The following is a 15573-nucleotide window of genomic DNA, read 5'->3' on the forward strand; positions in this document are numbered from 1 at the left end:
TTTTTCTCCAAGGCTGATATGTGCATAACAAATTATAGTAAAAATGTTTATGATAGTTATCTCACCTGCATATGAAATGCTAAGAAGCTTGCTTCTTTCAAGAGGGGGAGCCCAAGAAGACCACATGGCATGCATGGCTGGAAATGTGACACCCTGACGAAGGAAAAACGATATTTCTGGTGAAGTATAGGTAGTTTTGTTAATGTTTTAAATTCAGTTGAGTATTTTGTTGCAAGAGAAATTTCTGGATAAGAATCAAACAAGAATTAGGTTCCACGAAGTGAAGTGTCTTTACAGTGTTAAATGAAAATAACTTATGATGGAATACTTCAAAATCTGAACAAAGATTTGTGGATTTTTGTCAACTGGTTTGAGAACTACAAGGTAAGGGTTACAATAAATCTAAAAAAATGTACTGAATGATGACATAAAGGTATTTATTTCAAGGTTAATTTTATTCTTTCACTTCATTAATGGCCTGAATAAAATGTGAATGTTAGCAACACATAACTTAAAAATACTTAGGGATACTGGAAGAAAATTCGAATGGTCTGACAAAAAAAGGATAGATTTAATTAGAGTGTTTATAGTCTGTTTTTTTTCTTTCTGGTGATATCTAGCCTCATAAATATAAAAAGGCATTAAACAGAGGAGGCAGGAAGGCTCACAGAAACTTGGAAGAGAAGATGCTGCAGGAGAGTGGAAGGGCATAGGGTTTGGTATATTCAAAAGAATGGATTCACAGCTCTATTTGGCTACTTACTAACTGTATAGCCTCAGAAAGGTCAGTTAATCTCCCTGAACTTCAGTTTCTTTATCTGTAAAACAGAAATAATACCCCCTATTTTGCATGATTGTTGTAAAGATAAATGATAGTTAGTGCTATTATTAATGAGAGAATACATGCTTTAATACTTTGTACTTTCTGTTGATTCTTTCAAAAACAAAAAACAAAAAAAAAAAAAGAAAGAAATACCAGTGGAAGGCAAAAATGATTTAGGCAGCATTCTAAATCAGTATGAATCTGTATCATGAAGCATCCACAGGAGGAGTCATTATAGAATAAAGCTTAAAACGTTTGGTAATGTCCACAGAGATTACATTGTGGAAAACTTTATTATAAAACCCTTGAGACAATACAGGTATATTTATAGAGAATTGGATGCCAGGGCTGAAAGAAGCTGACCTAAGTTTATGGATGAGGCAATGTACATGTGATACATATTGGAGGAATAAAGAAGGACAAAAGAACCTAAGAATAAACACAACATAAATTCTATTGAAATAAAGCAGTCACTTGAGATAGCAGTAGTAATACAATCAATATACTATAATACTAAATCAATAGCATAGACGAGAAGTTAAAATATAGGAATTCATTCAGCAAGGAGTTTCAGTATCTGGGTCAGAGAAAATATTCTATAATAAAGTGTACTTTACTGAGGTAAGGAGAAGAGAAACCTGGTAATACTAGGGTAATTTTTATTTTGTAGTCAAGGGGGGTTTGTTTAGTACACTTCTATTTGATAAGGACAAAATAAGAATATTCAAATGAGTGATAAAAGCTTAAATTTAAAAAGTACTTGACAATTTCCAAAGTATTCTAGCAATCATTATTCAATCTGAGCTGTGACTGAGAATGGGGCAGGTATTTTAGTCCCAATTTTAAAAAATGATGGAATTGAGGCCTAGCGATTAGGACTTAAAGTATCACTGTTAAATACAGTGAAGCTATTATTCAAAGTCTGCTTTTATGACTCTAGTTAGTGTTTTTCCAAAACAGCATTATACATTATTACCTAACATTACCTTCATGGTCTACGCCAAATCCATTTTCTAATAATTTTCCTAATTAAAAAATAAATCCTTATTATCTTCCAATGTTAATTTTTGGTTCATATTCATACCAAAGAATGATATCTTTAAGAAGACAAGAAAGCAATACAGGGTAAGAAGAAAAACAGAAGAGAAAAACATTACCTCTCCTAGACCTTCTAGTGCTCTGAGTACAATGAGAGCTCCAACTCCGACATCTGCAGCAATGGGAGTTAACAGGGTGAAGACAGTAGTGCCGAGGACCCCAAATCCTAGCAGCAGTTTCCCCCCCATTTTTCTGGCAATATATCCTCCAGGAATTTGTGTGATGATGTAGCCATAAAAAAAAGAACCAAGAATCCATCCTTGAGTTTCTGCATCCCAGTGGTACCTCTTACCCTATAAAGAGTAGGAAGAAAAAAAATCAACCTTTTAAGACATTGATTAAACAGCTCCTTTAACTTATTGGCATGTAAGTACATATGAATATAATTTAGAACCATTGTTTTAGACTACAGAACATGCAAGCTTTCTACAAGGTATCTGAGTCACATGATACAGAAATGGAGTTTCTAGAAGTAAATGGAAATTAACTGATTCCCTAAACCCAAACATCTTCTTTCGTCTTCAGCTGAAAATGGTATTTAAGGTGGTAGGTTTAGCCATGTTGGTGTTACTCAGTTTTCCTGGGTCTCTCCTATGTATACAGGAAGTATACATGCTATTAAACTTTTATTGGTTTTTCTCCTGTTAATCTCTATTTTATTACAAGAATGTCTAGCTGAGAACCCAGAAAGGTAGAGGGAAAATTATTTTTCTTCTCCTACAGAGCAATAGGCTATGCCATATGGCCTAGGTGCGTAGTAGGCTACACCATCTAAGTTTGCATAAGTGCATTATATGATGTTTGCACAATGACAAAATCGCTTAATTATGCATTTCTCAGAATGAATCCCTGTTGTTAAGTGGCACATGACTGTATTTAAAGTGTGTAAAACTCAATTCTGAACAAATGATGAACACACACTTATCAACTCTACTATAACTCAAGGCAGGCAAAATAACTTTAATAACTCAGGTTAGGCAACCATACATTTTGGAAAAGAATATACTAAGAAATTGACTTGATCTTATTTTTCATCCTGCAGTTGAGATTATCTATACTCTCCTGCAACAAGTAGCCTTATAAGAAAATAGTGATTAAATAATAGTCCCATAAAAACTATTTAACAGCATCTAAAACAATCAAATTTTCTGATATGAGGGAGGAAGAAATTTTCTTCTTCCCTCCTAGGTTTTCCAGCTGGTCTAATAATTAAATCTACATGAGACACATTAACAAGAAAAAATAACCAAATTTAATTATATACTTATGTAAGAAAACCCCATATACATGAGAGAGTCAGGGATGGAAAGGAAAAATGAGGTATATGTGACCTTTTGAACTCAGGATAAGGTAAGGCACCTTGGGGCTTCAGAGGGGAGGAAGGTCAATGTAGGATGATAAGAAGAACAGATGTTTAGTAATTAGAAGTTAGCCCTGCCCTTGAGATTGATCATAAAACTATTTCTAGTTGTCACTCTTTTTATCAAGTTGTCGCTCTTATTAAGACCCTTAATTTAAATTATTTAAGGGAGATATAAAAGTTTCTGAGGCTGCAGCTCAAAATCACATGCCGAAGTGGCACATCTTAGGGTGGCCTGTTCCGAACTCCTTCAGTCCTGCCTTTGAAACTTCCTGAGAGGTTTCACATTCCATAAGTTGGGTGGAAAGATTGTTCTGTATCTCATTAAACTAATCTCAGTCTTAAAAATAGGTCAGTTCAGTTAAGCAGTTTTCATTTCATTTCAGGACCTGGCAATGCCAGTGGGTTCCCAAAGTTAGGCCTATGATACAAGCAATCAGGTATTTAATAAGAGGTATCCCTATGGAAACAAAAGAAAAAACGATGGTTAATGATTGAAGCAGACTATAATTCCAATTTCTGAGGTCTGAAGGCAGGCAGTCAAGAAGATTTTTAGATGTCTAGCTTGAAGCATCTTCAGATGGAGTGAAGGCAAGCAGTGACAATATGATAGATTTTCCTGGTTTCAAGTTTGAATGTCTCTGGTGATCTTTCTGCAACAGGCATGAAGATTGTCCAAATGTGAGCTGTTGAGGCGATTCCTCTGAAGTTTGTATCAGGTTGTCCCACTTGCATGGCTTTGGGAAAAGGGCAGTTTTAGTTCTCAATGGTTGCAAGTCACAGGATAGGAAAAAAACTGGAAACATTAGCTTGGAGAGTCATAGACAGCTATTAGAGAAAACTAGAATTCATGATCCAGTCCAGTTTACAGGTAAGAACAAAATCTCAAAAGACAATGAATAGCACTAGAATTGAATATCCACAGAGATGTATTACTGAAACATAATTTTTTCTCTCTGTAATCACTCTCATTTTTACCAAAGATAGGCAAAGTAAGACTATTTGCAAAATAAGTCGCTTCAATAAATTTGGTCTGATTATTTGTGTAAGTCCAACAAGGATAGTAATGAATAATATAGGCTCTTTTAAATTCGGAATTTTTCTTAAGGAGTCTTCAGATTGAATTTAAAAGGCCAGAAAAGCCAAGGCACGGACTTGCCATCAGAGGTCGCCTATAATACCTACAGATTTAGGTGAGTTCTTTTTTCGAGGTCCCTAAAATATCTCGAGGTTCTTGAACCAGCCAGGAAGTGACCTTCTTTATTCACCTGGTAAGGCTGCTGGGAACCCTGTAAACAAGATACCAGGCAGATATTTCCAAGGTTTTTATTGGCTTCCATATGTCAATCTTAATTCTTTAAAGCTGTCTAGTCATAGCTGAGTCTATGCACGTCTCTCTTAAATATGACATCCCAGTCAAAAGCTTGGAAATATAACCAGTTTCCATTTGTGTCCTGTTTCATGAACAGATTCTTATTAAACTTATACAAATAACAATATTGCCATGAAAATGAGGATACTGCTAGCACTTTCCAAATACTGGTCCTGGACTTCTGTTTCTTCTAGGTTATTGAACTTGGTGGTGTCTAGCCTTTCATAATATTCTTGTATAATTCTTTGTACTTCTGTGGTGTCCGTGTTAACCTCTCTTTCATTTCCGGTTTTATTTATTTGAGTCTTTTCTCTTTTTTCCTTAATGAGTCTAGTCAGAGGTTTGTCAATTTTGTTTCTCTCTTCAAAGAACCAGCCCTTTGTTTCACTAATTTTTCCTATTGTCTTTTTATTCTCTACTTCATTTACTTCTGCTCTGGTTTTTATTTTTCCTTCCTTCTACTGACTCTGGGCTTCGTTTGTTCTGCTTTTTCTAGTTCTTTAAGGTGTAATGTTAGATTTTTTGAGATTTTTCTTGTTTCTGAGGTAATGCTACAAAATTCCCTTTTAGTATCACTTTTGCTGCATGCCACAAATTTTAGTATGTGGCATTGTCATTTTCATTTGTTTCTATGTATCTTTTGATCTTTTATTTCTTCTTTGACCCAATAGTTGTTCAACAGCACGTTGTTTAATCTCCATATACATGTTTTTCCAGCTTTCTTCTTGTAGTTAATATCCAGTTTCATTCCTTTGCAGTCAGAAAATATTCTTGGTTTGTTTTCGATTTTCTTAAATTTATTGCGACCATCTGTCATTTGGGGATGGAAATTCTACAAATATTAATTAAGTTCATTTGCTCTAATGTGTCATTTAAGGCTGACACTTTCTTGTTGACTTTCTGTTTGGATGATCTATCCATTGCTGACAATGGAATATTCAGGTAACCTACTATAATTATATTTTTGTCAGTTTCTCCCTTTAGGTCTGTTAGTAATCGCTTTATTTTGGTGCTCTCAGGTTGGATGCAGATATGTTGATAAGTTATGTCTTCTTGATGAACTGTCCCTTTAATCATTATAAAGTATCTATCTTTGTCTCTTATTACCTTTTTTTTCCCCTCTTAAATTCCCCCCCGCCCCCACTCGCTTCCACTCCTGACCTATGGATGTTGCCATTTCCCTTTTTTAAGAACTGGATCTCTGAAGGTGGGGTGTCTCCTCCCACATGCTCGCGGTATGCACCTGGGGCCTGGCGCACCCCGGGTATGGTCCGTGGCTCCATCTGGGGCATGAACCCAGGACCTTCTGGGTGTAAAGCAGACGTGCTAACCATTACACTATGGAGCCACCCTCTTATTACCTTTTTTATCTTGAAATTTATTTGTCTGACATAAGTACTGCTATACTCGTTTTCTGGATGCCATTTGCTTGAAGTGTCATCTTCCACCCCTTCACTTTGAGCCTGTTTGTTTTTAGAACTAAGATGAGTCTTCTGCAGGCAACGTATAGTTAAATTTTGTTTTTTAATCTATTCCACTACTCTGTGCCTTTTTATCAATAAGTTCAGTCCATTTATATTTAGAGAGATTATTGAAATATAAGGACTTACTACAGTCATTTTATCTTTTGTTTTCTGGTTGCTCTGTATCTCCACTGTTTCTTTTCCCTCAGATTCTATCTATTTTAGTTTGGCAGTTTTCCATGATTTTTGAATGTTTTCTCTTTTTTTGTTTTTTGTCTCAGTTCTGGATTTTTGTTTTGTGGTTACTTTCAGGTCTGTGTAAAATGTCTCATACATACAATAGTCCTTTTACTTCTGATTGACCTTCATCTTCATTCATCCGTTCAATCCTTTTCCATGAGTACTCATACCAGATAACCAAGAGTCACTAAGCCCGAGAAACTTCTTTCACAAATATTTTCTCTTGATAATCTAAATTTAGATTAGGAAAAAAAGAACTCTCACCACTTTGCTTCCACTGAACTCTGCAGGCAGAGATCCAGGCGTCTGACTTTGCAAGAATTCTTATCTTCTTTTTTCCTGGCTCATGTTAAAAATCCTGAAATCTTTCTACAGCAGTAGCTTCAAGGTGAGCAGTGCCCAGCCGGTGATATATTCTGTTCATAGTGCAAATTGTGTGGGAGGAAGAAATTTTCCTCTACCATCAAGATTCTTTTGACTGGACTAATAATTAAATCTATATGAGATAGATTATCAAGAGAAAATAACCAAATTTAATTACATACATATAAATGAAAACTCTGTATACGTGAGAGGTTCAGAGACAGAAAGGTAAAATGAGATATATATGGCATTCTGATCTAGAGATTAGGTAAAGTCCCAGAGGAGAGGAAGGTCCCTGCAGGACAATAAGAAAAGCAGATGTTCAGTAATTAGAAATTTGCCCTGCCCTACAGATAGATCACAAAAAGTTACTTCTGCTGATAACTCTTATTTGGGGCAAGGCCCCTAATTTAAATTCTTTAAGGGAGAGGTAAAAGTTTTTCCTGAGCCTGTAGGGTCTCGATTGCCTTCAGCTCAAAATAATTCACATGCCAAAATGGCACACGTTGGGGATGCCAATTCTGAACCCCTTCACTGGTATGCCAAACAGGTTTTTCCAAAGTTTCTTCAAGGATGATATGTTTATAGAGAAAATGACAACTTTTCAAACAGATCAAGGCATATTACACACACCACACAGATCACGACACAGCAGCAATAGCTATAGTTATAAGTTGCTGTCCAACCGGTTCCTGAGAAAACACAAAAGAAAGTGATTCAGAGTGTACATGAAGAAAGGTCTGTGGTTTCTATAGGAAGAAGAAAGACCTTTCAATATTTTTATGTAAATGAATTTTAGGATTAAGATTGTTTGCTTAAAAACAAGTACTTACGGTTTGATTATGGAGAACTTTATTGGAAGCAGAATGCTCTGTACACTCCTTGGAAGTTCTATTATCTATTAAAGTTGTATTTGAATCTACCATATCCACTAATGCAACACTCAGATTCACACGTAATGCATAGAGAACGAAGAAACCAAAAAAGGCCAAAACTGCTAAGTTGTAACGAGCAGAGCAGCACACTGGAGCTGAAACAAAGATTGGGGAAAAATTTTGTTAAAAGAATAACCAGAAAAATAATAACTTAGGTGATATTGTCTAAATCAGTAAAAGGTTACTTTTTAGAAGTGTACAAATTAATAAATCATGAATACTTTTCTGAGAATATTAAGCATATCTAAAAACATTTGTCAAAAAAGATTTGTTCCCAGTTTTTAAGGGAGAGGTATCTGTAGTTTTGATAAACATTTAACACCTGAGAGCCTGCATTGTTAAGTAGTTTCTTAAAACAAGGAGGCAATAGCTTTATCAACTTTGCTTCGAAAAATTTCCAACCCAAAGTCAATACTGAACCCCTAATCCCTGTCGGCTTGCAAAGATATGAAAAAAATAGGTAAGGGGGTTTAATGGCATCACTATTTTTAAAAAAGCTATCGGAAACATGGCCAATAAGCACTTGAGTACTTACTACAACATAGCATGTATATACCACTGACTACAGGTCAGTAACTATCTTATTGTAAATGTAGCACAGCACAAAAAATTTACTGCTGAGGATAAGGCATGAACCCCTTTTTGATAAATTTCTTATCTTGAAACATATCCTCAGAGACTGGGTTTGAATCAAATGCTGTGATTAATAATTAAGGCTCTCCTAAACTAAATGTATTTAAGAATCCAGAAGCAGACTTGCAGAATCTATGACAGCTGCAGCATCTGTGACAGTTACTCAGTGGACCATGCTTAAAGGGTCCACAGCCATAAGTGAATGAACCACAATGACCGAAAAAAAAAAGGAAGGCAGAGTAGGTTGGAGGAACTAATGAGAGAAGATCATGAGAGAGGAGTTTGACTTATTTTTAACTCTAATTGCAGCTTATGCACATATTTTCTTCTGTTATTGAGTTGCATAATGGATGAGGAAATGGGAATTCAGGCAGGGTAACTGACTCCTTAGCGACAAAGAGAAAATGGCTACTTCAGGGTTTTACATCTTTAGATTTGGTAAACACTGAGAGTTTGATAAATATCTGTTTAAAAATATATTTCATTTGGTGATGACAAGTTAAATACATATATACACATGTGTGTGTCTGTATGTATGTGTGTGTGTTTTCCCCTACTCAGGAATCCTGGTGTTTTCACTGACCTAACCTCAAACAAGAATACAAAGGTTTTGGCGCTGATTCAAAATGACTAATTCATGGTGAAGTGTTAACGAATAGGGCACAGCGACACTTAGGTATATATTAATATAATAATAATCCAACTCACTTTTCTATAAGTCCACAGGCACATAAACAACTGCTATCATTTTTCCACTGGGCAAGATTTACATCTTTTGAGAGAGAACTTTTCATTTGGCATTCAGTAAACATGAGTTCCTTTCCTGTTAACTCTGGAGAAACTTATGACAATAAGATAAAGTGCTACAATATATGTATAACAAGGGACAAAAGAGTCACATTAATCTGCGTGTGTCTGTGTGAACTATTATTAGCTATTATTACTGCTTTTTCTGGATAGTAGGAATTGAGGTTATTTATCATTTGTGAGAAATTAGGGATTGGTAAAAGAAGTAAGAAGTTGTCAGAGAGTGGAGGTGTGACGTTTCCAGGGAAACATACACGATTGCCAAGTCAGTACATACCCATAAAAAACTGGTGGGAACAATCTGTCTTAGTGTGTGATGTTGAAAAACTGCACACTTGTGCTCAGAGGTAGGCACTAGGGAAGACGATAGGGCACTGCGATGGAGGTGGTGACAAAGCATAGGGCAAATGAATTTAAAGTACTGGCAAGAAAATAAAGTGTTGGACTGTGATTCTGATCCAAGAAAAAAGTAAAATGGAGATGGCTAATGGTTTAGGAAAATGCACACTGGAATATAAAAGCTCTGTGAGGACAGGAGAGAAGGAACTTGGAGTCCAGAGAACTGATGAGACATGGTATTGGATGAGAAGTCACTCAAGATGATGGCAGGAATTAGAGTGTAGAAGATGGAGATGTGTTGGGTGGCAAAGCCTTTGATGAATGAAGCAAAGAGCCAGGAAGTGGGTAGGAGACACACAACGTAGGGGAAAATTAGTGTAGTCCAAAGTCATTGAGAGTGGAAAGGTAATTGTAAGTATCTATGTGGAATAAGGAGGAGTCAATCCCATCAATTAACACATGGCAAGAGAAAATTATCACCCCTTGAGAGAGTAGTGGGGAATGAGAATGGTATGCCCAGGCCAGGCTTCTGTTGAAGCAAGCAGGTGCAGGTGGTGAGGCAAGGCTGGTAAAAACCTGAGGATGTCAGGCATTTATTCGCTTCTGAAGGGTTTGCAATAAGGAGGTATAGGCCTGGGTGAGGAGCAAGTAGATACTGAACAGTGAGGGGCTGAGGCTGAGATGGAAAACCCAGGGTTAAGGGCACTGACCTAAGCAAAAGTGATGATGACTTTTTTAGAGGAGGATGGGCACTAGCCCTAGTGAGCCTCCTTGGCCAGGGAATTGCTTTAAAAAAGATTTCCTATCTAAAATGGATAAAATGAGTTTAACCTACCTGGTCTTATCCTACCTTAGGTATTTAATTCCTGATAAACTCTTATCTATTCGTAGCTTCTGAATTAATATTCATTTACATGAACACATCAAATTCCATTAAAATGGACTCAGTTACTTTAATATTAAAACTGATTTTCACCACATGACCTAAGGCTATTTCCCTTCATTCTGCAATATGGTTGCTCTCTAACAACACACCATGCCCATACCTTATATTTAAGACTATATTCACACACAAAGCATATTTGTGAAACTCAATGCTTGTGTAACTGAATCCTGAATGTAAACCACCCTGAAAAGAATAGATGCAACCCCTCAAAAAAAACCCCAAAACAAAATCAATAAAAACAAAACAAAGGATGTACCATTTTAAGTTAGAAAATCACAAGTTTCTATAGAGTGTGACAGTGAAGAATGGGGTCCTCATTTTGTGGTGCCCAGATTCTCTGAGGAATACAAAATCCAAATGATCTTCATTGATGATGATGATGATGATGATGAAGATAATGATAATATTAATAACTAACACTTATTATGTGCCAAACTCTATTTTAAGCACTTTCTATTAGTTTATTTAATCTCCACAATAACCCTATGAATCAGGTAGATTATCTTCTCTAATTTATAAATAAGGAAGGCATAAGAGGTTAAGTAATTGCCAAACTCACACAGCTAGTTAGTGCATCCGGGATTGGCAATTAGGCACTGTGGCTCCAGATCTATGGTCTATCCTTAAACATAAATATCTTAGAAGATCTAAAGCTGATTTCTCCAACATAAATAAGCATATTTTTGGTGCAACAGTATTTTGAAAATCCACTTAATTGAATACATGATACATCTCATTCCTACAAAAGTAAACCTTCATTGGTGGAAAGTGTGAGGAATAAAGAATTTTTATGTGAGAGGGGAAGCTTCCTTGACTAATTCCTTCCCTTCCTTCTATCTCAATGGGGCAGAAAAATCTATAGACTTCCTGTTGTTTATCAGCATTGAGCCACCCTTCCCCCATCATTTTGGTGTACACCTCCAAAATCCACCAGGCTAAGTACTAAAACCAAATGCTTAGAGGTAGGGTTACTGAGAATTCTGTCATATTATATCAACCTGAGAGGTACTAATTCCTAACATTAAAGAAACATATCCTAATTTAAGCTCTCTCAATAAAGAAACACTATGCATACTTTAAAACCATGTCCTCTTATTCATGGTCGAGTGGGGAACTTTTACATTTGTGAAAGGTTAAGTAAAAATGATTAAGCATTTTGCAAATAGGAATTTCTTTGATATAACACTAATGTTGCAGTTTTACATCAAGGAGGGAGGCTGGGACTAAAATCCAAGAGAACTCTGAGTTTAGTCCTTAATAGAGCTAAATGCAATCTTTGGGAATTTAACTTCTTTGGCCTTCAAGTATTTCTACATAAAATCATGTGCCACCAGATGGTCGTTAGTTTCTAAGGTCTTTTAAGTGCTATAAAATTTTACAACTGACATTTTATCAGCCTTTCTTTAAAATCAAAACTATTCACTTAGGCATAAATAAGGTACAGCTAATTTCATATCAGTTTGTTTCAGAAACAAATGTAAAATAAAAATAAAATGTACATAAACATATGCACCGACCTTAGAGACTGTCTGATCATAATTGATGCTCATTCTGATAAAAATCAGCACTCTTCCCCTGCCTCCTGCTACATGCTGGTTCCTGGAAAAGGCCATTGTCCTGACCCAGTCAAGTATGTAAAACGTTTGTACCTGGGACTGGTCACTAAAGGTACCTGTGACTACCCCATCCTGTTCTATATAATTTTCTGGCAACTACCAAGCAGCACAGGGATCCATTTCATCTTGTAGCCACCGAAAACGTGCCTCTGATGTAAGTTTCCCTTAGTAAACTCTATTAATTACCAGACTGGAGTGACTAGCCTAATTCTTCCGTCTTTCCATGCCCTGTGCTTAGGGAGGTAGATTTTCAGTCCCAGGACCTTTCCCTAAGTCTGAATATACTGACATGGATGGGAAGTTTTCCTTTATTTTTTATTAAAAAAATTTTTTTAAACACCCATACTTTCTTGAACATGCAAAGTGGATATACAGAACATAATTTAATTTAAAAATATAACTAAGGGTCATATCATTTCTCCTATCAAATTGTATGTGGTAGATATTATTACTAAAGCTAGGACAAGGGGCACTACTGAGAATGAGAGTAAAAGGAGGCCCCTGGCACCTCTTATAAAGTTGTTATACCCATCTTTACCTTTTCCATCTCTCTTTTCCTGGTGCTCCTTTCTTGTCCTCCTGCTCACAGCATCCCAGACAAAAAGCTTAATTTAAAATATTGCTGACTAATGCAAGATCCTATAATTGTAGGCTCCTCTTCCCTAGAACATTTATTATATTTTAAATAGAAAAAAAAAAAAGCGTTGCTGTTATTTTTACTTCATTTTTGCTCTCCAGTGGGTATGTAAAAATAAAAAAAAGAAAGGAAATGGCTATAATGAAGACAGTCACCTCAAGTCAGGTGGAACAGGGCTAAGATCTATATACTCAATCTCTGAATCAAGCTGGGATTGTTTTTAAAAGCAATGCTATGAGTTTTTTTCTTTTTCCATCAACTTTACTAACACATAATTTACATACATTAAAATGCACCCATTTCAAACATACAGTTTGGTGAATTTTGACAAATGTATACATCTGTGAAACCCAATCAAAATGTAGAACTTTTCCATCTCCCCAAGAAGTACTCTAGTGCTCCTTTGCGGTCAATTCCTTCCTGCCTGTAGCTCTCAGGCAACCACTAATCTGCTTTCTGTTATTATAGGTTGTTTTTGCTTATTCTAGAACTTCATAGTGATGGAATCATACATTTATATGATGGCTTCTTTTGCTCAGTGTTTTTGAGATTTAACCACATTTTTATGCGTGACAATAGAAAAAATTTTGAGAAAAATTCTAAATTAAATTACAGCAGACCAGAGGAGACAAAAGAGGTTAATCTGTTAATATAACTGTGGGCAGAAACTAACAAAGACTGTTTACATTCTTGAATCTATGTTGAAACTGTAAATCAATTTCCAGGTGGTTATTTTCATCTTATCTAACAAGGGATAGTTGACCACCAGATAGCATCAGACCTTGCTTATGCATGAACTTTCCAGACCGCTGCCCACAACCAATCCAAAATCAGCAAACACTTCTTCCTTATGGACTATACATCTATCCCCAAACCAGCCCTGCTTCATCTTCCCCCCAACTTACATATAACCAATGTAAATTCTTCCAAAACAACTTCCATCTTTCTTTCCCAAACTCATTGTATAAAAGATACCCACCAATACCAGGAAGGTGGACATGTCAGTCCTCTCCTTTTAGCTCTGCTGCTGATTGTTCAGACTGTATGTACCAGGCCCTGTTTTTTTTCCTGGCTAGTATATGGCTCAAAAACTTTTGGCCTCAAAGGCTGTTAACACGTGTGTCAGTAGTTTATTATTATTATTATTACTGAGTAGTATTCCATTGTATGGACATACAAAATCTGTTTATCCATTCACCTGTTGATGGATATCTAGGTTGTTTCAGTATTTTACTATTGAGTAAAGCTTCTATATTATGGTAATGTATATATAACTTTAAAATAAATTGCCAAACAGCTTCCAAGGTAGTTGTACCATTTTATACACTCATAGCAAAATGAGAGTTCTAGTTATTCCATATTTTTGCCAACATTGATATCTTCAGCCTTTTAAATTTTTAGCTATTCTAGTGGGTAATGACTCACTGTGGTTTTAATCTGCATTTTCTTGACAACTAATGATGTTTAACATTTGAGCTAAATTTATATATAAATCTCCCCCAATTACAACAAAATATGTCTCTAGAGAATATCTTTATTATGACATTGTTTCTGCATTTCCATATTATTTTTACAGAAAAAGACTATAGACATCTAACACCATATGCCACAGGAAAAGATCAGTTTATGGAACTAAGTCCAACTTCCAGGTAAAATGTCACTGTGGTATAGTATTTATATAAGCATCTACTAAAATAAGCTACCAGCTGTTAGATGCAGCTATAATGTTGCCACCTTTACTGTTGCCATCTGATAACGTTAAAAAAGATATCACAGGACTATACTGCTCTTGGTCAGGAAAAGTCAAATTTCTAATTCGACTGTTTCTCATGCACACATCTTTAGATTTGACTATAGAATTTGACTATAGAATGCATGCAAACTGATTTGTTTTTTAGTTTTAATTATTTTTTAAGGAAGTTACATTACAAAAGTATCAAATAGTAAAATATTTTAACTTCCCCAAATTCAGGGAGGATAGTTGTTAAGTACCTCCTTTTCTATTTGTTGCAAGACCTTTGGCAAGTTACCTCAGAGTTTTATAGCTATCTGGAGGATAATTAAGCTGTTTGCTAACTTAAATCTCATGATGTAAAAAACAGTGCGCAGCACTTTTAATCTCTTACTGCACAATTTCAAGATATTCACTGAGTTATGCAATAATTTCCCTCCGCATACTCACAAATGTTAACCTCAGTTCTTTTTTGTCTCCCATCCTCGCCCAAGGAACTACCAGATCACATGCTGGCTGACTTGAAGCTGTGGAAACCTGGCAGTAACAGCGGGGAAGAGCCAGCGGCTCGGTCCAGCCCTCTGTCCATGGATATGCAGGTTTCTTCTCCAGTTCGCTCTTATATCCGGTACTCCACCCGACACTTCGCCCATTGATTTGCGGATTCTCCCCTGGTTCGTTCTTCCATAGCATTCCCCCGCTCGATACTCCTTAAAATCGCCAGGACTGCAGTGCCGGCGGTACCCAGCAGCTCCCTGCCCAGGTCCTGCGGGGCTGCACTTGCCAAAGTCCCACCCGAGCCTCCCACCGGGCCTGGCCTCGCGGTTCCCTACCGCCCCGGAGCAGCTTCTGGGCACCGGGGCGGGAGGGGGCTACGTGGGGCCCTGCATAGTTTCCCCTTCCTCGAGGCCCCTCGCGCCTTGGCTTCTCCCCCAACTGGGGACTCTCTGCTTAAGCAGCTCTGACCCCATTGCCGCCCGCCCGAAACCCCTGGAGCTGCTCCCCTGCTCACCGGCTTCCGCCCGTGGGGCGTCCTGCAGGAGGGGTGTGCTGTCCGAGGCCTCCTCGCTATCGCTCGGGGACAGGCCCCGAACTGGGGACCTCATGATGCCTCCGAGGAGCAGGTGTGCGACCTACTGGCCTAAAGGAGCGCTTCGGCCGGACAGCCGAAGCCCGAGGGCAGCGCTGGCCCGGCGAAGCGGCGCCGCT

At 37.1% G+C, this 15573-nt stretch overlaps 1 protein-coding gene across 5 annotated transcripts in view; it reads right to left on the bottom strand.

Annotated features, from left to right (window-relative positions):
- The window catches only part of SLC17A5 (solute carrier family 17 member 5), a 45951-nt gene that overhangs the window by 30202 nt on the left and 176 nt on the right, over positions 1–15573 (bottom strand). For 2 of the 5 annotated variants that reach the window (XM_011381019.1, XM_023523839.1), the window contains exons 1-4: positions 15377–15567; positions 7553–7749; positions 1981–2214; positions 66–153 (exon numbers count right to left, since the gene is read on the bottom strand). In XM_011381019.1, the coding sequence (XP_011379321.1) occupies positions 66–153; positions 1981–2214; positions 7553–7749; positions 15377–15470 (613 nt within the window). In that variant the 5' untranslated portion in view covers positions 15471–15567. Of the gene's footprint in view, positions 1–65; positions 154–1980; positions 2215–7552; positions 7750–8995; positions 9015–12533; positions 12667–15376; positions 15568–15573 lie in introns of those variants that run through there. The other 3 variants (XM_011381020.2, XM_011381021.2, XM_011381022.2) reach the window with 3 other exon arrangements.

Source organism: Pteropus vampyrus, unplaced genomic scaffold, assembly GCF_000151845.1.
Source record: "Pteropus vampyrus isolate Shadow unplaced genomic scaffold, Pvam_2.0 Scaffold422, whole genome shotgun sequence".
NCBI lineage: Eukaryota > Metazoa > Chordata > Mammalia > Chiroptera > Pteropodidae > Pteropus > Pteropus vampyrus.